Source organism: Cyrtonyx montezumae, unplaced genomic scaffold (assembly GCF_038088225.1).
Source record: "Cyrtonyx montezumae isolate F1298 unplaced genomic scaffold, pur_monq_1.0 scaffold_2, whole genome shotgun sequence".
In the NCBI taxonomy this organism is placed as follows: Eukaryota; Metazoa; Chordata; class Aves; order Galliformes; family Odontophoridae; genus Cyrtonyx; species Cyrtonyx montezumae.
Genome location: NW_027071936.1, coordinates 44,001,365 through 44,022,900, shown reverse-complemented (window position 1 = coordinate 44,022,900; position 21,536 = coordinate 44,001,365). Strand labels below are relative to the sequence as shown.

At 35.5% G+C, this 21,536-nt stretch overlaps 1 protein-coding gene across 3 annotated transcripts in view; it reads left to right on the top strand.

Annotated features, from left to right (window-relative positions):
- Positions 1 to 21,536, top strand: part of FIP1L1 (factor interacting with PAPOLA and CPSF1) — a 41,888-nt gene that overhangs the window by 14,040 nt on the left and 6,312 nt on the right. For all 3 annotated transcript variants that reach the window (XM_065737038.1, XM_065737037.1, XM_065737036.1), the window contains 5 exons: positions 8,596 to 8,689; positions 9,717 to 9,870; positions 13,168 to 13,194; positions 13,732 to 13,786; positions 15,596 to 15,651. In XM_065737038.1, the coding sequence (XP_065593110.1) occupies positions 8,596 to 8,689; positions 9,717 to 9,870; positions 13,168 to 13,194; positions 13,732 to 13,786; positions 15,596 to 15,651 (386 nt within the window). The remainder of the gene's footprint in view (positions 1 to 8,595; positions 8,690 to 9,716; positions 9,871 to 13,167; positions 13,195 to 13,731; positions 13,787 to 15,595; positions 15,652 to 21,536) is intronic.

Here is a 21,536-nt window from a genome sequence, read left to right as displayed (position 1 = left end):
CTTGGCTGTGAATGAATCCATGCTTGTGCTTTAGTTACGTTCTGATCTCATTTGGGAGTTTTGTTTTTGTGCAAATTAAGTCATTGGCAAGGAAAGTAGAACGGTGAGAATGCTTTCATCGGCAACAGTTAAAGATTAGTATCTGTTGAGTTACTTTTAGTGCTGCATCCATAAATATCTTAACTCAGAGGCACTCATTCCATTCTTTGGGATTCCATTTAACACCTCAGTATGTTTTTCTTGAGACTGAGAGAGAAGTCATACTTGATGATTTTGCCTGTAGTGTTTTTTCTTGTTTTGTTTTGTTGGTTTTTTTTTTTTACTCCTGGAATATTTCCCTAAGTAGCCTAAATTATTTTCTGACCTATTAGGTTATGTAGCACTGTTTTTAATAAGTTTTAGATCTTTTTGTCAGTTTTTCCTCTGTGAAATAGCGTAAGTCTTCTGAACTTTGTACTGGCTCCAGTGTTCTTATTCATTTTTCTAAGTTGTGGTGTTCTTGAACAGACTTCTCAGAACTGAGGGTAAGGTACTGTTCATAAGGAAATGATTCAGAAACTACATCTAGTACAGATCTTACAGGATTTCAGTTCCTTACTCATCTCAGTAGTGGACAAAGAATCTCTAAACATTTCAGAAAGTAGTTTATGACTTGGGATAGTATAATTTAGTTCAGTGTAAAGGTCATACGTATTCATTGTGTAGACTTCATGAATAAAATCTTTGTTGTAAAATCTAGCTAGCATAAATAAATCTTGTTACAGATGTCTGTATACCACACCTTTTACACCTTTCATCTTGTTTTTCCTTTGTCTGCCCCAAGTTAGCAATTCCAAGATTGACAGTCTTTTCTTTTTTTCTTTAGAGATTCCAACTTAGCATGTTGGTTGTTAATGAGAGTTTTCCTCAGAAATATCAGACTTGTTTTTTTGTTTTTTATTTTTTTTCATCCCCCACAGGAATTAAGTGTTTTTTGTTTTTGTTTTTTTTTTCAGCAAAGTTTGGGAAATCCATATATTTTTTAATAATGGGAAGCCAGTAAAATGAATTTAGACTCTTACATGCTCAAGAGGAAACAAAATGATTTTTTTCAATTGTATCTCCTATGCATTCCAGAGGTTAGACAATTGTGTATGTTTTAGCCTGAGTACTGTCACTGTAAGTTGTTACAATGGCAATGCTGAATTCTTTCCATGTTTTTTAGTATCTGATCATTTGGATACATTGGCTTAAAATATATTCTTGTATAGAATATATTTCTACCATCTGGTCAGAAGAGATTTTGAAAGAACACAATCTGCTCAGAGGTCTAAAACAGCTCAGTTTTGAGTATGTCTTAACTATATGGATTATATTCTTTATCAATTTCTCCAAAATACAGTCATTATTCTCTATAAAAATGGTATTACCAGTTTCTTTACAACCAGGTGGTGTTTTATGGGATTGGATTATTTTTCTTTCTTCAATGAAGAGTTTATTTTTATTAGAATATTTGCAATAATTCAGCTCTGTGATAATTTCAAATAATTGCTTTTATACCACAAGATATTTGCAGTAGCAAATTGTTACAAAGTTGCTAGAAGTGTTTCTCATGTAGCCCTAAAACATCTCTCAGCTTATAGCATTAGCTGATGTATTTGGTGAAAGAGGGAAAACAGGTTCAACTGGGTACTGTCACATTGGTGTGGGAATTGGTTAGGAGCTGGGAATGAGAAGAGGAGTATAAAGAGCAGGAAAAAGAGATACACAGGAAGAAGATCTAGACAATTTATCTCACCAGAAACTGCCTCTCTTCAGTCATAGACAAACACTGCCTCCAGAAGTTCCAGTTAAGGCGTCAGAAAGTGTCAGGAATAAAATAGGAGAGCCAAGTCATCCAGATTAAAGTAAGAACAAAATGAATCAGGGCATGATTCTTATTTATCATTTTAATTTCCTGTTTACCAGTCAGGGCTGCAGCATCATTTCACAGATAATGTCATACATAGATATTGCAGCATATACTTCCCTTCAGTGAGAAATCAGAGGAAAAATAGTGGCGTATGCTTTTTTGTTGTTGTTTGTAAACAAACACTATAATTGTGTGCTCTCTTTTGTGGTGGTGGGTTTTTTTTGGGGGGGAGAGGAGGGGATAGTAGATGTGATAATGGTTTACACTGTGTTCCCACCCCACAGTAAATTCTCCAAGGTCAATCAGGAGTGTTACTTATTACAAGTACAGAAGCTGCAGTTTGCAAAATAGAATCAATTGCTCATCAATGAATAAAAGGTAGCACTTCATTAAAATGCATTCTAAATGTTTCAAAGAAAAATTAAGTACTTTTGCATATGTGAACATCTAAGACTGTTTCCTTGAGTTTATAAGAAGTCATACATCATCTTAATCTGAACTATTGGCTGTTTAGAATTAAACCTGAATCTCTTGTTGTGATTTGTTGGTATTTGGGACTGTTGAATAGCTTAAGGTGTCATGTAACCCTGAGTGAGGACTTAGAACATAATGGAAGTGGTTTAGTAAATGCACTTTGTGTGCATATAACAGTGTGGTATAGAATAGAATGTTTGTTCACTAAAACTATTGAATTAAGATTCATTTATTGTACTCACAAGGTTAAAAACTGAAGAAATCTCTTCAGTCTATGAAGTTTTCTATATCAGGGAGAGAATTTGACATATTTCAGAACTGTACTAACCATTCTGTACCATTTTGTAGCAGTCCTTTTCCTTACATCATTTCTCAGGGTTTGCAAGATAGTATGTCTCTGGTAGCAGAAGTAGTAGAAGTTTCATTAAAAGAATTTTTATTTGGATGTGAAAACCAGTGTTTTATCGACCCAGTAATGCCTAGAATAGCTCTCTATCACCTAACTGTTCTTTCAGAAACTCTCCTTTATTTAGCTTCCATTGGTGCTTTTATTTTTTCGTACTTTGCACGTGGATGGATTTTACTTTGAGAAACGTTAGCCTGTTGATGTGATGGGCTATTCCTCAGCATCCTGTGCTTGGACCTTTCTTCACACAGACTTTTTGTATAAAATAGATTTGTCATTACTCTGAAAAAATAAGAGTTTCTTTTGTTTCATGAGCTGTCTTTGCAGGACTAAATGATGAAAAGTTGTGAGTTGTTTTTAAAAAATGTCCCATATGTAAAATCAAAATCTTACCTTTTCTATTTAATTTGTTGCATCTTAATTATATCCATCAGCAGAAAGTGAGAGCAGAAAAAGTAAGAATATCCTCAAGAGGAAGAAGATTATAAAAAGCATGAATAGGATAAGAAGGAACACAAGAACATACTAAATACAACTTTGTAAAGTATAGGATAAATCTTAATTCTGTAGTCTAGTGAATAGAAGTGGCATCCAGTAGTTTGACCACTTCTGAATTCTGAGAAGTAGTAATTCAAAAACCAGTTCACTATATATATTACATGTAACAGAGATAAGAAGTGATTTCTGAAATTATATATTTTTAAATTTTTGTGCTTTTTTCATTTCTTTTTGCTGTGTAGAACCTCTGCTTGCCATCTGAGTTTGAGATGGCTTTATGAATTAAATCTCCATGGAGGGCATTATTCATACATGAATAGCTCATAAATAACTGTTTGCAAATTAGAATGAAATCACTCACTGAGTGGCTGGAATGTTCCTTTTAAGCTGTACTTTGTGTGAACTCTGCTGTGGGTTCATGTGCTTCCCACACATGTGGATTGCCTTTTTATGTTTGGGTGTATTCTCTGGGTTTGCATCTGTATCCCAGGTGCCCTGGTTGTATAAGGAAAAAAGGAAAGAACCAAGTCCATTATTTTCTTTGCATGCAACACTGAGCCAGAAACTGCTTGATTTGTTATCATTAAGGCAGATAATGATTGGTTGAGAGTGTCTTTGAAATCTTCCACGTGTACCAGCTTGCTATGACTTAGTCAAAATCCAAGGCTTCAGATTTGCCCCTCTTAAAAAACTGCTCAACTGTTACATGCTGGACCTGTCAGATGCCTTTTACCGTGGTGAAGATGAAGTTTTAGATATAGGTGTTATCTGCTGCTCCATTTGCAAATGAATATATACGTTCTTTCATTGGATCTCAAGCTCTACTAATGGAGTATTTAATGAAATAGCATCACGGTGTTGGAAATAAAGAATTTATCAACTTCAAGTTAAGGCTACAACTTATCCCTCATTAAAGAAGTGAAATCTTTTGGATGTTGGAAAGAACCATGGGTATCATAATGCATATTATAAAAAATTGTAAAACACCAGTGAGATCAAGCAGAGTGTAGGCATACTCATCAGACTCTAGAAAAATTAAGCAAAAGCCTTGCTCGTTTCATTAAACTAATGTCCAGCAACCAACTGATGATGATCTAGATTTGCTTCCTTTGATAGTGCAGTGTTGTACTTGGGCTGCTTCTCAAGCAAAAATTAATATTGTAGTATTGGTGTTGATGCGCATAATTACATTAATGCTCAACACTCTTGAATGAGTGTCCTATGTGTGTGTTTTCAGCATTGATTACAAGAATTGCTGACAATGTGCAAATAAGGCAAGGCAGAAAGAGCCTTGATATTTAAACACATTACTTCCAAGTAGAAGCTCTGTAAAACAGTGGAGTGGGCCAAGCTGTGGGTGCCCTGAGATGAGGCTTCTTGCTTTAGAAGAGAGTAATCTAGTATTATATAAAGTATATAATCTAGTATTATATAAAGGACTAAAGCTACATAAAATTGAAGTTTTCATGGATAGGATTTTAGATGATTCAAGAAGGTGTCACTCATGGAGGAGTCTTAGAACTCTGAAAGCAAATGAGCTGCCACTGTGAAGACTAAAACAAAGTCATCTTGTTCTACAAAATTTCACTTTTTTTATTTTTCTTGTCATGAAACATGATTGTAGCACTCATCTTTGCAATTAGTTATTAATAGCAAAATCCAATCCAAACAGTACAGCCATGCTGGAATACCATGCAAGACTGCTGGGAGGGGATTGGGGAAAGCAGGTGTTGGTTATTTCAAAATTTAGTATGAAAAAAAACAATTTGATTTTTGGAGAGGGATGTTATAATCAGAAGACTTCTCGTTTATGTTATCCTTTGAGGGGCTGCTATGTAGCATATTCAATTTGCAAATGCGTGGTCAGACTTTGTATCATTTCACTTTTTTTTTTTTTTTTTTTTTTTTGTTCCCCCAAACTACTGTGCCTAATGAGCTTGGAGTGAAATCCAGGAGGAAGCTGTAAACCTTAAATACTGCAAAGAACTGGGGGAACGGTATTTGGTTCATCTGCAGTGTTCAGTCTGCAAAGGATCGTCTTTGGATTATCTGTGGGAAGTCTAGTTGATAGTTTGTGTTCCAGTGCCTCCTTTGTCTTTTTCAGGTGCCTTGGAATGTAGGTATTTGACCAATTGGTGTCAAAGCTGTTAGTGTGGCACAAGTGGGAAAATGTATTCCCAACTTTCAATTGTTCTCTAGTTACCTAGTTTTCCACTAGATAATAATAAAAATAAATAAATCCCAAACTTCTTTTCCAAAAGACACTAGAATTCTTTTTCTTTTATGTTTCTCTTATCAAATTCTCTGAAAGCTTTTCCCAGTCTTTCTTACATCACATCTTATGTATTTTACTGTTGGTAAACACTGTCAGTTTTATCATAGTGTTCTTTATAGATGTTGCGCAAATATACTTTAGTTTCTCTCAGCTTGTAGCAGTGTAATTTTACCTCCTTTCTTATTGGAGATGGCTTAAGTAAATCTTGCTTTTTAACCTCTTTCAGAAATTAATTATGGGCAGCAAAACAGATAGGTTTTGTTCTGTCTGCATAATAAGAGAATTCTGTAAAGCTATGCTTCTAGATTTTGATTGATTGGGACTGCAAGCATGCTGGGTTCTTCCTGTCTTCAAAATAATAATTCCACGTTGTCACAGATATCAGATTTTACTTATAAGAGGTGACATTTTGGTCTTTGTCATACGGTTTTCTGATCTGGCACTTACAAGGCTGCTTTATTTCAGTATGTTTCAACATGGCTGATTTATTGAAGATCTTGACAGACTTCATTATACTTTAAATGTTAGTGCTTCTACCCCCATGGAATGCCATCATGTCTTTACCATCAATTCAGCCTTTTTATTCTGCTTTCAAAGTTTAATAAATAGAAAAATAAAACATCCAGTGAACAGCTGTGTTGTGAAGATGCTCTTTGGAGCTTAAAAATACTGTTTTTACTGCCTGTGATTGTACACATGCAGTAGGAGTAGCTTCAGTCTAATAAAGGTACGCTTAATAGATTAAATGGTTTGGAAAGTGAAACAAGATACACCTGCATTTAAAAGTCACATAAAACACCAGTGTGTATGAATAACACCAGGAATTGTGAATTCTGTCGTTAAAATGTTAAATTCTAGATGTCTATTTCTTTGTCCTAAAGAAGATACACTTCTTCAAATTAAAACTAACTGAAGATTCTCTATGGTCTTTCATATATAACCATCCAGACCAAGGGGTCCAGTTCAGAATCTGTGATTTTATGTCTGCAGATTTTCTAACATACTGATGTTGTTAATCCTTTGTTCTTTGTCTCAAGCTTCTGTTCTTCCCTGCCAGTTTGAGCCCAAAGACCAGTTCTCAGTCATTTCCAATTCCTACGTGCTGCCTCCTGTAACAAGTTTTCTCAGGGGTTATAAGTAAAGAATACTATATGGCATTCAAACATGAGTTGATCTGAAGAAATTAGACACCAAAGATTGATTTCTTCCAGGATGAAGAATATCTTATTCAAGGCTACAGAGTCATTTACAGAATGAATAATAGATTTCATCATTCTTGTTGTCCCCTCATCTCTGACCTAACAGGATCAAGTGAATGGAAAGAGAAATCTTAGCATCCTACTGCTCTTATATTTGTTTACCCCATTACCTGTGGAGCAATAATAGTAAAGTCAATTTGATAGGGACTAAGCTGTGTACTTTGACACGAAACTGTTGTGGAACAAAAGGAGAGGAGAGTCATTCTAACCTATCAAAGAATTCATACTGTCATAGAACTGTAATGTTATATGATACATCTATTTATGTAATTACATTTTAACAAGAATATATTTTTCAAAGAAAACAACTTCCTTTTAGCAGGATCAGCTGCTATTTTTTTTCATCAGTTTGGCTGATTAAAAGTCAAGCTTTTTTTTTTAGAGAAAATTGTTAATCTGTAAAGAATTATAGATATATGAGGTCATGGAATTGTTGCTACTTCACAAAATGCCAATTCCATGTCAGCCAAAATAAGCAAATACAATAGTAGTTATCTTTATCATGAGCAGTAGAAAACAGAATGAGAAAAATAATGCTAATAGTTCATCAAGCTGTGATGCTCTGGGAGCTGGGTTATCAGAGTTATGGTGGAAGTGCACAAAAAGGAGAACCAAATAATGAAAATAATGAAAGTTAGTCACTTCTGTATGAGAAGTGGATTAGTTCAGGCTGGGGAAGAGATATAATAAAAGTATCAAGAATACTATCATACCAGAGAACAGATTTTTTTCCATTATTTTATATTGTTAACACAACAACTGTAGGGCATCAAACACAATTGTCAGGCTGAAACAGGTATAATCCCTGGAGGTTAAAATTACAAGTGTATTCAGAAGAGATTGCAAACACTAATCAGGGGAAATGAAACACAGTGGTCAAGTTGTATGGGTAGTCTGAATTTTTTGATTGGCAGAAAACCAGGAGGGAAAGAATGTATATTGATGCCACTTCTTTCTTTCTCCAAAAATCCATTGCTAACCACTTCTGAAGTAGATGTCCTTACTTTGTTCTTGATCATTTGAATTATAAGGGAGACTGATATAAGTCTTCTGCTGCCTTCTTCTTTAAGGTAGACACAATATTTAGCTATGCAGATGTTTTTGGACTGTTTGGAAGAGACATTTTTGCATTTGGAAAACTGAAAAGTATAAATGGCTGGTCTGACATTCCTTTGAGTTTGAAGCAAGATTTATTTTTAGAATAAATTTCAAAGTAGTTCCTTTTTGGTATAGAGACTGTATATTATGAGAGGGATGGTGACTGATTTTGTTCAATATGTGCTGCAATATCTATAGTATACTTGGTAGAGTTGGCTTATGTTTATTTCTGCTTCCTAACTTGCCTTTCTTTGATCTTCCATAGAATTCTCCAGTATGGTTCCCACAGTTTAAAATTTATTTTTAATGATTGGTTGTAACTATTTTACTTCAGATTTTTTTAGAAATTCTGTTCAATGTGTTTTTTATTGAAGATTTTTTGCAATCTCACTGTGTTAATCCTTACATTTTTATTTCATTGGTGACAGAAGTATAGACTTATTTTCTTATTGGAGATGTAAGGAGAACGTGGATTTATCCTACAAGGATCCTTGCTGCATTGTTTTGTTCTGCACACTTGCGTGCTTCACTAAATTTATCACATTTAAAATTTTTCTGAAAGACTGTTATATTTTGTACAGGAGAAGGAACTTCTAGTGTTCAACATAAGTCCATAAGAATTTCAGAATTTCTTATTTTTTTTTCCTTCTCTTTTGAGTTTTACTTGTTGACTCTGGTTTGTCCCGTGTTGCAGGCGATTACCTGGAGCAATAGATGTGATTGGACAGACCATCACTATCAGCAGGGTAGAAGGACGACGACGTGCTAATGAAAACAGCAACATACAGGTTTTATACTGCAGATTTACCCTATCTTCAACTAAAAAACATTTTTGTTTTCGCCTTATGATTCAAATATTCCAATTTGTATGAATGAGGATTATTTTTATTTTCAAGAAGAAAGTTGTGGCAATTGAATTATATACCAACTATTCCATACCTATATATATATATTTAAATACTAATATTTTTATCTTACATATATTTTTGCATATATTATTATAAGTTCCGCTTCCAGGTGACCACGTGGTCTGTAGTAGGTCTTTCTACTGTGTGACAAAGATAAATACTTCAGCTATGTATTCCTCTCCTATTCCAGCCAGACTTGTGCTGAAAGTGAAATCCTTTTCACACATAGTTTAAGAAATACTTCTATAAGACTTTGCTTTTAATGAGAAAGCAATTGATTTTACATAAAAAAAAAAAGCAGTACTATTTTACCATAAGTTATAGTAGCTGTCTTTATGATTTTAGTCTATATGGACTTGGATTATCTTCATGTGACAAGTGAATTAACTAAGGTTGAAAACTTAATATCCTCTCCTGGCTGAACTGTGGAGAGGTATCAAGTTTGCTTGGTGCTCCAGCTGCATTCCGTGCCCACTTAGTTTCATTTTGAACTATGAAAATGGGTTGTGGTACATATATTGAAAACACTTCGTTATTGTGTTTTTCAGCTGAGCTTCTCAGAGTACTTAAGTAATGTTAAATCTTGTGGTATTTTTTCATCTTTTTAATTTTGATAGTTTTTTAAAGAAATATTTCACTTTACATATAAATTAAAGAGCCATATTCAGACGGCCTATATTATCTCTAAAATTCGATGTTTGCTGTTCCCTGTTGGTCTTCATTATCTTCTCAGAGGTACTCAGAAAGTATGGGGGACTGAACCATAGGGATTGAAGTAGAATTTAAACTATTTGAATATGGATCTTTAGATGCATAATACTTTCCTGATATAGTAATTGGAAAAAGAAGAAAACTATCTTCTTTGCTTTTTACGTAGCAATTGTAACTACAGTTTGATATTTTACAGGTTCTTTCAGAACGATCTAATCCTGAAGTAGACAATTTTACCAAGCCACCTCCATTTTTCCCTCCAGGAGCTCCACCTACTCACCTTCCACCACCTCCTTTCCTCCCACCCCCTCCAACTGTCAGCACTGCTCCGCCTCTGATTCCTCCTCCAGGTAAATATACTGTCCCACAGAGACTTTAGAAAATAAGAGACTGGTGTCAATGACAATGAATTAAAGACAGCACATTCCATGCTGATTTGAATGCATGTGCAGAATTTCACTATTTTGTGTTGTACTCTTTCCTTAGATATACCTGCAAAGTATAAAGTGTGTATCCTTTCAGTTAGAGTTCTAGTTAGCACCTAATATTTTTATCCAGCTTTTTGGGTGGGTGTGCTGTGCTGTTTTTCTGAAACCCCTCACCTCTCGAGCTTTTCTAAAGGTGAAAGAAATGCATGTGTGCTATAGATTTAGTGGCTAGGTTTGGCTTTAGTCTTCTGGCTTACAGACAGGTTTGTGACGTAGACTTGTTCAGAAAATCTCTTTCAACAGACTTCCATGCTTCAAGTGGATTTGAAAATAACGATTAAGAGCTGTGGATTTGGTTTCTTCAGGCCTCTGTTTTAATTGTGCTGTTGCCAGCTCTTTATCTTCAAAGTTGTTCCTAAAATAGACAAATCTGCCATCCCTCCTAGGTTCAGTGAAGGAAGAGGAAAAAAACTCACTCTTACCCAATATTAAACTGAGACTACTTGCCAGAAATATAAGTTTTCCAAATTTAAAACATCCTCTAAAAGCCCCTTTGAAAAAGGATCCTTCTTTGAAGTTTAGTCTCTTGTTCTGAATTCATTCACTATTACGATTCACATCTTTTTTGAGAAATGAGTCCTGGAATTCAAATTGTCAAACACAGAAGATTCTCAGATTCTCCTAAGAGATAATTTTTCTGTAGCAAAAATTAGGGGCTGTTTTTTGTTGTCTTGGTTTATTGCTGTATTGGATTAATTTAAATCTAAAGAAAAAAGTGGATGCTTCTGTTGAGCAGAATTCAGTGGGTTAAAATGTTGTTTTATGTGCTGTAGTTTAAGAATGTAGTTAAAGTACGAAGTGTCTGTGTGATTAGAAAAATAAAATATTCAGGTATGAAATTTATGCTGTGTTTATGGTATGCAATCTAAGTAGTCAAACTTCCCTATTTATGCTATGCAAACTGGGAAGTTTGACTACTTAGATTTATACCAGGGCTTACCAATTAGCTGTACATTTTTTCATTTGAATAAGAGAATTTGTCCTAGTTTAGTGTGGTGAAAGAAGTTTTTACTCCAGATCAGGCTGTATTGCATTGTTGTGGGCTGCTACACAGTTCAGCTAACTTGGAGTATGATGTAAAGCATTATCATACTTGATACCATGTTCTGCATCATAGCACATGTGGCATTGCATTCTTTTAGTGAAACCTACTTGGTGTTCTATAAACATTTATTAGTCTTGAGTTAGTAGGTTGGTATAGAGAATTTTGAAAGCAATTCTGGGTACATGAAGTAAAATTCTATGTTGATGCCATTTGGATTGTTTCTGACACCAATAGGAATATCTGAGTTTCAGCCAGCTGTGTCTTTTTGACACTCATGCAGTTTGTACTAGGGATCTGTGCTGAATCTGTGCTTCCTAGGCTGATATGCAGGTTTAGTCCCTGCATCCCAAGAAATGGCTCGATATTGCAGTCTTTCTTTTTTTCATAATTTCTCAGAAGAAATAATTGTCTGATGATGCTTCAGGTAAATTTTCAAACATGTTCTTGCTGCATTAATAGAAGGAATGAACTGTCAGAGATAGCTAATTTTCCCTTACTTGAAGTTCATGGGGTTTTTTTTGTTTGTTTGTTTTGTTTTTGTTTTTTTGTTTCTGAAATTGCCTGACTCGTTTATTGAAATACATGTACATGGAACATACTTCAAATTACCAGTAATTTATTCAAATATCTTTTATAAATTTACATTTAAACAAAAATTGTAAAGCTTTTCATGATTTTAAAACTTAGAGGATTTTCTGTCATATTCCCTCTTGTATATATTATCTCCTCAGCAGAAAGCTCTACTCATTTCTTGTTTGTTGCTGATGTTGCTTTAAGACACAGAAGTTTGCTTAAACAGAATCCTCAACTTTATGTGTGTGGTAGTGGATATGTTTTTCAGGGTTTCTCAAATGACAATGTTTAAACTGTCTGCTTAATGGTTAAGCACTTAAATCCACATTTTTATGCCAGGAAAAAGTATCTTGGCTTTAAGAGAGAGTTTTTTTTTTTCCTCTAAGTCTTCTTAGTTTCTTCAGATAAGTTAGTATTGTGCTCTCGTTGAAAGGCTGAATTTTGGGGATCTGAGCATGAACATCTTGGTTTTAATACTTTATAACCTACAAACTGTTTTTATTGTTCAAAAGTGGGAATGCCTTCATAACTTAAATTTCCGAGGGAAAATAAACTGCAAGGTTAATAAGTGCAGTGGTCAAGCTCTGTGAAAGCTTTCAGGCTCTTCTTATCAGATGCCTAAAAGTTGTAAAATGTATAGGAAGTTAAGCAAATGAAGTAGCTTTGTGTATTGTAATCCCAGATGTGGTCCAGAGCCCTGTGTAAGTGTTCTTGTTGGTTTCTTTACATTTCAGTTCAGAACCCACTTACATGGAAGTATTTTTATCTCTAACATGTTTTATGGAGTTTGAGGAGATGTTGCCATAGTGAACTAAAACTAGCACTGCCTTAATTAAACTATTACTGCTTAAAAGTGAAGTTCCTTTTTGGCATCTACCTACAAAACAAGCAAGCAAGAAAACCTGCGGAGTTGAAACCTTTTTTGGATGTCTTCGTATCAGAGGATTCTCCCTTCCCAAATATTTTTAAGAAACGGGAGTATTAAGCATTTTTTCCCCTCCAAGTAGCAACTGAATGATTAATTGCAGAGTGGCATAGCATTGACTGAAAAAGTCCATAATTCTTCTTGTTGCCAGAATATTTTGTCCATGTGGACATAGTATTTCCCATACTAAGCTTTTAAAGGTCAGGGGCCAATTGCATTTCCTTTCATCTAGTTATGGAATATAAATCAAAGCAAATAAGTTCTGTAGGATGTTACTTTCCTTCTGGATACTTAACATTTTAGGGTTATGGATTGACTTCTAATCTTGAGACACAGATTCATTCTGCATTATTTTTCTTCTAATTAAGTAAGATTCTGTAGAGTAGGGATTTAAGTAAGAAGCCAGATTACATTGCACATGGCTTGCAATATGGTAGGTATTCATATTAGATCTTAACCTGAGAACATGGAAAATAAGTTATTCCTCTTGATAATACATGTTGTGATAGCTCAGTTGGATTTAGATGTACAGATAGTCACAATTCAGTCTGATTTTATGTCTGCAAGTGGTAAGCATTATTACTGTAATTAATACATTTCTTTGTTATTGTTTTAGGTATACCAATAACAGTACCACCACCAGGTAAAGTTTCTTAGAATTTTTTTCCAAGCTTCATTAACAAGTAAAAGCTTAATTGATGCATGATGTATCAAGTTATTTTTAGTCAGATACAGAGAAAATCTAGAAATACTAAGCTGTAAGCATAAATGTAGACTTAGCCTACAAAGGCAGGAAAGTATGAAAAAGCTCTTGATAAGTGAACTCGACTACCAGTTTCTTAGAAGTTGTGTACTTCATTCTTTGCTTTCCATTCTATTTTTCTGTTATGCAGAAAACAAGTGTGATTGTTGCTTATAAAGCATTGGTAGCTACCTAAGAATTTTCCTATGCTTCTAAATTGTTGTGTTTTTGTTTTTTCAAGATGGATTTAAAGTGCTGATATTTACCACCTTGCCTTTGTTAATCTGGAAAGTAGTTCTCAATTTTACCAGATAAACTTATTTACAGTTATTGATAAAGAGTTTGTTGCACTGTGCTTGCTGAAATGCCTAACTCTGTTCTCTTCTATTCTATGCCCTTCCATCTACCCCTGCCCCTCCCCCCAATAAATTATTACAGGGTTTCCACCACCACCTGGCGGTCCTCCACCTTCCCTCATACCCACGATAGAAAGGTGATTATCTGTTGAAAATCTTATAAAGCAATGTATCAGTATTTTGTAACTGTAATAAATCAAATGTTACTGAAGACTGTTAGCCTACTTAGTGGGTTTTATCTAACAGTAGCGAGACAGTTTCCAATTTTGACAGTATTTTTCCAGAAATGTTACTAGTTTCACATCTTTCACAGTTAATATTCTTTTGAGTAGGTTGTGCGACCGCTTAACTAGTTTTGTTGAGTTATGATACTGTATCAATGTTAAGACTTAAGAGGAAAGTTAGCGTAACAGTTGTTAAAGTATTCTTTAAGCAATCTGAGGGTTGAATTAGGTTAACCTCGTAGTTCACCATATGCGTACTATATCCTCTAAACACAATTAAGCAATTTGGCCATAGATCCAAGCCCTCATAAGCTACAGGAAACACCAGAGTTTGTCAGAATTCAAATTTGTATCTGTACTGTTTATAAATGTCCAGATTTGATAAGCTTAATGTTATTTTTTTAATACCTTTTATGTATATGTGAATATACTTATATATAAATATAGTATATGTATATAATATACATACGTATATATCTTAAAATAAAAATTCAAAAAGGGGGAGAAAAAATGGTCAGCACAGCTCTTGAAAAGTATTTGTATCATGATGTAAGGCCCAAACCAGGTAATACATAAATTTCACTTAAAATGGTGCAAGCTTCTTTCCAGCCTGTTGCATTTCACTGGAAGAAGATGCACACGTCTCTTCCTTTGAAACTGAAAATTCTGCTGATGTATGTGCTGCAGGATGATGAAGGCAGATATTAGAGAAAATCCTCATCTCATTTAATTCAGAAAAAAAAAAAAACTGAATACATTTGCTATACATGAAAGAAATGTATTATTTCATACTGACGTACTGTGACTGTTTCTTCTGTTAAGCAGTAGTTACTTATTTACTTTGAGTAAATATTTACATAGGTTCTGAAATACAATGTGAAAAAAATCTGGTTTATTGTAGTATGTGGGAACTAGATCATATACTATTAAATGTTGCAACATTGCATTGGCCCTTTCTCTACCTTTGTTTTTGTTTTGTTTTTAAACTAAACTAACTCCAAACTTGTGTTTTGGTTTGTTTTAATATTACACTGCCTTCAGGAACAGAAGTAGCATTCAATTTAAATATGGCATAGATAATCATTCAAGCTATGTAGGAAGTGGTAAAAATCATCCAAGAATTTTGTGTTTGAATTATGTCTTATGCACATCATCCATTTTAACCTTCCTAGATTCACCTACTTGAGTTGGCTACCTCTGAAAGAAGTCATAATAGAAAATATGTAATTCATTGAATACTTTATTTATAGAACTACACATTTGAAGTCCACCTGTTCTTAGATATGCTCACATACCTACTTGTGTTAACAGAAAGAATGGGAATGGTTTCATTCAGAAAAGAAGCACTTCCAAGCAATTGTACATTAAGTTCAGTATCTGTGCAATAATGTGATATAAACAATATTTGAAATAGAACATTCCTAGAAAATAAAAAAGAACAGTTCAAGTGTAATACTTGTTTTGAATATATGTTGATTTATTTTTTTATTTTTTTATTTTAAGAAGAGGTTAGAAAATGCTTTTGTCATCTTTATTAAACTATGAAGTAATGTTTGATTGCTTCCTTAATTAGTAATACTCAAAATGGAATACTTATAATAGATACTTTGTTTTAGTCTGTAAGATGGTAACAATTCTGTGAAATAATACTCAGCATGTATCTTTTGATGCAATTAGCTTTAATGATAATGCTGAATTTTACATGTGTTTTCTTTTCAACAGTGGACATTCCTCTGGCTATGACAGTCGTTCTGTTCGTGCATTTTCATATGGCAGTGGTGAGTAAGTTTGCTGTCTTTGAAAAATTTTGATTAGTGCTCCATCAAATTGTTTTAAATGCTTACTGGGATTTTAGCTGAGAGTCATTGCAGCCATTTCAACCTGTAGATAGGGTTGCAAATCTACCAGCTGCTCAGCTGTTCTTAAGTTCTGTTCTTTTGATTACTTATTTGCATGCTGTTTATCTTTGTATGCTGTTTTGGTTTTTTTTCTGTAATTGAGATTTAGGAAGTAATACATCCGGCTGCAATTCATGGAGTATTTTGCAAGAACAGGTAGGATTTAGAAACAGGAGAGGAAGTCCTGTCTTGAAATATATGTCAGAATTTTAACCAGGAAGATCAGTAATTGAGAAATCCTAAGTGATGCACTTATTCTTTAAAAATTGTTTGTCTGAGATATTATGTTCTTTATCTAGCCTGTCGTCGAAGTTGTTTTTTCTGTTGTTGTTTTGGAGAATGTTATGGAAAAAAAATCTGATGCTGAAAAACATGATCTCCTGGTTTTATAACAAGAGTGAACTGGAATAGAAATTCCATTATGTGGAATCAAATGGAAATCTACAGAGCTTAGCAGTGAGTTGAGAAATGTTACTGAGCACAGAGCTCTGTTTCTTGAGACAAAAGTGTAACTGCAATACTAGAATGTTGTCATCTTCCTGATTTGGTCTAAGTGGGAGAATGTAAGGTGAACATGTTGCCAGTCACTACTTCTGCCTTCAATGTATCTGCCATCCAGCCCCACACGTAATGCTTTTTCTTTTTGCTGAGTTTTCTGTGTCCTTGCTATTTGTTCCTTTAGATCTTGGCTACTGGAAAGAAAAATTATAGTGGAAGTTGTGTCCTGTTCTGGGATAGGGAACTGATCAAACATTCATATAGTATACCTCCCAAATACTCAAGCCTTTAGAAGGCATATAAAAATGACGTCTGTGAATTTGAAGTTCTTGAAGCTAGATAAGTTTATGAAGTAACAAATGGTATTTTGTTGATATTAAAAGGATCCTGATCAATTTCTAAGTGTTTGCATTCATCCATGGAAGCTTGTTATATATTCATGAATTCTTGAAGTAAATGAACAGCTGCTTTATGCTAACTGCTTTTTTAGCAAGAACTGTGTTTGCTGAAGTTAGCAAAAAGAAAAGCTGAGTTAGTCTTGTTGACTAATTTGCTGAAGTTTTAACAGGTAAAGCCATGCAGAATATCATAAGGAAAACAGTTTGTGTATTAGATGCAACATACATAATTTTAAATCTCCAGTTTTTACTAGGAATCTCTTCTGTTAGAATCTGCTATTCTATCAAATATTTACACAGACATGAAGATGTTTCTATCTTTTATGTTGGCCTTTTCTGGGGAGGAGGATGGCATGTTTAGGTTGTTGCAGTATTGATAGACAGAAGATGACTGTCATTGTGATTATGCCAGCAAACAAAATATTGGCATACGTGCCTTAAACTTTTGTTCTGTGCTGAGAAAATGTTTGAGTATTTCCTCCTCCTCTTTCTTCTGAAGGAGGAAATGACATATTTACAGCTCGTCCAGTGAGACAAGTTAGGCATGTTTCATGGTTGAAGGATGTGAATCTGCCTAGTGTTAGGCAGAAAAGGTAATTAAGGAGTAGTTTGTAATGTGGTCATTCTTGTTCAGATTCTTTCTAAAATTATTGCAACTATCTAAGGATTATTTTTTCTCCAGTGATTAGATCTGTTAGTAAAAAATAAGTCAAGGTTTTTGTCAGTTCTTCCTCCATTAGCCCTCAGCCAGTAGCATTGAAGTATTTTCTAAAGGAGAAAAAAAAGCTTGATGACAAGGAAGATACTTGATTTCTTTAACTAGGGTGTGGGAGGGGAAATTGCCCTGCTGATTTTTTTGTTTTGTTTTATTTTCATTTATAGCAATGGACATAAAACACCCTGAGTTAGATTTGCAATTTTGAAGATTCATAATCTATATCATTCTGCTGCATGTTTTTTTTCCCATTGATCGATTACAGAAGCATGTCATCCCTAGTTCCCTAATATTCATATAGTGAATATTAATGAGCTTCTGAACTGATCTTCATTGCTGAAAAAAGGATAAATAGATATAACGTTTTAATTTATGTGTTCTAGTTGACAAAGATGAGAATTCTCCTGCTTCTACAAATGCTGGGTTTTTGGTTTTTTTTGAGTGTGCTTTAAACAGAGTTTCCCACAGGATAGTTATGCATCTCGTCTGAATTTATTTCCCTATGTTTCCTGATATAGTACGTCATTTGGTCTTAAAATTTCTACTCAGCACTTGTAGTGTTCTGCGTTTCTGGAGCGTGTCTGAGCAAACAAGGGATCCTGGTTTACTTGAGTTAATTTCCAGCTACAGATTATCTAGTGTTCTTCAGATTTGCTAAAACATCTGGATTGTTGGGTGTAAAGCTTTTTACCTACTTTACTTAGCAGATGAATTTCATTCCTTCTCACATCTCTCCTTTCTTCATCTCTCATGAAGTCGTGAAAGTTGGTGGAAGAAGGAGAAGTTTTTAAAAGTTGAGTCATCTAAATGTTAATTAACATCTCCAAGCTGAAATGTGAATGTGAAATCCCCAACACAGATGTAAGAAGTCATGCTGCATGAAAGGTTAATTAAAGTGAAAAGTGACTTTATAGTGCTCTTGTTTTCTGGAGTAATTGGTTTCTTAGAACTCAGAAGTTTAAGTGAGAAGAGGAATTATATTGCTGAGAATATAAAAGTCTTAAAGAATTTTGTTGCATTTTTTTCATGGGAAGGTCCTTACCACAACAAGCAGTATGTTCTGTCAAGCTTATGAATTTAAATTAAGATACTTCTGCCATCATTTTACGCCTTTGACATGAGAGAGGAAAAAAAATGGCTTAACTAAGTCAACACTTAATTCACGTTTCAGCCTAATGGCCTTGTTTGCCACATTGTAGTCTGGAATTCTTCTTTGTAAAAATAATCCTTAGTAATAGTGGGTTAAACTAATTCTGTGGGGAAAAAAATCACCTATTCTGGCTATGAGCATGGAGCACTTGTTCTGCTGTAATACTCTGGGTTGCTACTTCCAAATACTTAGTAAAATACTGTATTTAGACAATCTTTAAATCCTTGTTTTCAGTGGATAATTTTGCCCAAGTGAAGAAAGAATGAATACCTCCTCTTCTTAACGTATCTGCTATCTCTTTTGTAACAAAAGCTTTCTTTTGTGCTGTACAAAGCAGTTGTCTGTCTCTAAACGGGGATTATCGTATGGGATTTTGGATCTGTAGAGGCTCAGTGGCAGGTGTTGTTGCAGGTATCCTCCCAGTGAATGATGAAGATCTTACCCTCACTGTTCCTGCCTCATGTGATCCTTACCCTGTTAGAATTTTGCCTTTTGTTTTACCAGTGCTCTCAGTGTGTTGTGACTTAGGTAAATTGAGAACTTAATGGTGTGATATAGAACAATTATTGATTTATGTGGGATTAATACAGATGCTTATTCACTAGCTGATTCTACTGAATCTCCCGTTACCTTCTTTACCAGTCAGTGTGTTTGACGGCTTTTTCAAAGTTGCAAGGAAAGATGAGTATGTGAAACACATAGCAAAAATACAGACTCTGATTAATGCACTAACTTATCTTCTGCCTATAAAAGTTACTGATCTTATGCCTTGGTGTCTTTACCCTAGAGCTCAGCCATTTTTCCCGTTGCGATCTCAATAGGAATGTGGAATAGTAGCCACACTGTAGCTGCAAGAATATCCTGTCTTTGTGCTCCTCTGCTGCATCAAATGCAGTTTCTTGGATTTGTTTTTAAATCCTTTCTTGAGTCAGTGCTACCTTTGCCAGCTGTCAGTATATATGCTGCATTTGGTTTGCTGGTAAAGCCACTTATACTGTAATGGTTGTTTGTTTGCTTTTTCTGAAGCATTTTTCTGTTCAGTGCTCTAAATGTTCTTTATATATTGTGTTCATGCAGTGAATTTAGCACTACAGAAAGAGTTCCAGGGACAGTATTTTTTGAGACACGGAGAAGATGAGTAATGCTTTGCCTTATATTGTGACACGTACACATCTGCAAAACTGTTGGCTGTCTGTTACAAGTTCCTTCTCTTCCTGTTTTAAAATTCAGAGTTAAACTTCAAAGTTGAAATGGAGTAAAATAGTTCAACTGAAAGGGATCTACAAGGATAGTCTCTCCCAAGTGCCTGACCATTTCAGGGCTAACCAAAATTAAAGCATATTAATGAGGGCATTATTGTATAGAATCATAGAATGGCTTAGGTTGGAAGGGACCATAAAGACCACCCAATTCCAACCCCCTGCCATGGGCAGGGCTGCTACCCATCAGATCAGGCTGCCAAGGGCCCCATCCAACCTGACCTCAAATGCCTCCGAGGATGGAACATCCACAGCTTTTCTGGGCAGTCTGTTCCAGTACCTCGCCACCCTCTTGAGTAAAGAATTTCTCTCTAACATCTAATCTAAATTTCCCCTCTTTTAGTTTTAAACCTGACACTGTCTGCCCATGTAAAAAGTTGGTCCCCTCCTGTTTATAAGCTCCCTTCAAGTAGTGGAAAGCTGCAATGAGGACTCCCAAGATCCTTCTCCAAGCCAAACAAGCCCAACTCCCTCAGCCTTTCTTTGTAGGAGAGGTGCTCCAGCCCTCTGATCATCTTCTTCTAGTGCTGGGTACACTAGGCCTGGACACAGTACTCCAGGTGTGGGGTCTTATGAGTGTAGTGTAGAGGGGAACAGACAGTCACCTTCCTCTCCCTGCTGGACACCTGTCCTTTTGATGCATCTCAGGATATAGTTGGCACACTGCTGGCTTATGTCCAAATTTTTTGTCCACCAGAACTCACAAGACCTTCTTCACAGGGCTGGTCTCAGAGAGTTCTCCATGTCTGGCAATTTGGGATTGCCCTGACCCAACTGCAGCATCTTACTCTTGGTCTTGTTGAATCTCATTAGGTTCTTCTGGGCCCACTTTTTAAGCTCTGATAGAATCATGGCTTGGCTTGTGTTAGAAGAGACCTTAAAGAGCTTGAAATGCCTCTTGAAAATTGACTGACTTCATACATCAACCACCTGTCTAGTAAGCCTGTTCCAGTGTTTGACCATCTTAATAGTAAAGGAATGTTTCCCATTGCCCAGTCTCAATGTCTCTTGGAACAGCTTTGTACCACTCTCATATTATATCATTGGTTCCCAGGAGTGGAGCTCAGCACCTCCTCTGCTTCCCGTCCTCAGGGAGCAGGGAGAGTAACGAGGTCATCTCTTAGCCAACTTCCTTTTCTCCAGACCAGACAGCCCAAGTGCCCTCAGCCTGCCTTTACAGGACGCCTACCACCTTTGTTGCACCCCTCTAGGCAATTTATTGTGGAGCCCAGAACGTCTTGCAGTACTTGAAGTGAGGATGCACCAGTGCTATGCACAACAGGAGACTCACCTCTTTTCACCAGCTATCTGAGCTGTGCATAATGCACCCCAAAATATGGTTTGCCCTCTTGGCTGCCAGGGCACAGTGCTGGCTCATGCTAAGCTGCTGTCATCACCACCCCCAGGTCCCTTCATGCTGAACTGCTCCCAGCCACTCATCTCCCAGCCTCTGCCTGTGTCCAGCATTGCTTCATCCCAGCTGCAGCACCCTGTATTTTCCTCTGTTGAATGTCATGCTGTTGCTGGTTGTTCAATGCTCCAATATATCCACATCCCACTTCAAGGCCTCTCATCCCTCCAGGGAGTCAGTAGCACCTCCCAGTTTAGTGTAATCAGTGAACTTAATGAGGATACTTTCCACTCCAGCATCCAGATCAAATGATAAAAATATTGAAAATAATTTTCTGAATTGAAAACCTTAGAAGAATGGAAGGAACTGAAAGTGACAGCAGAACCAGTTTATT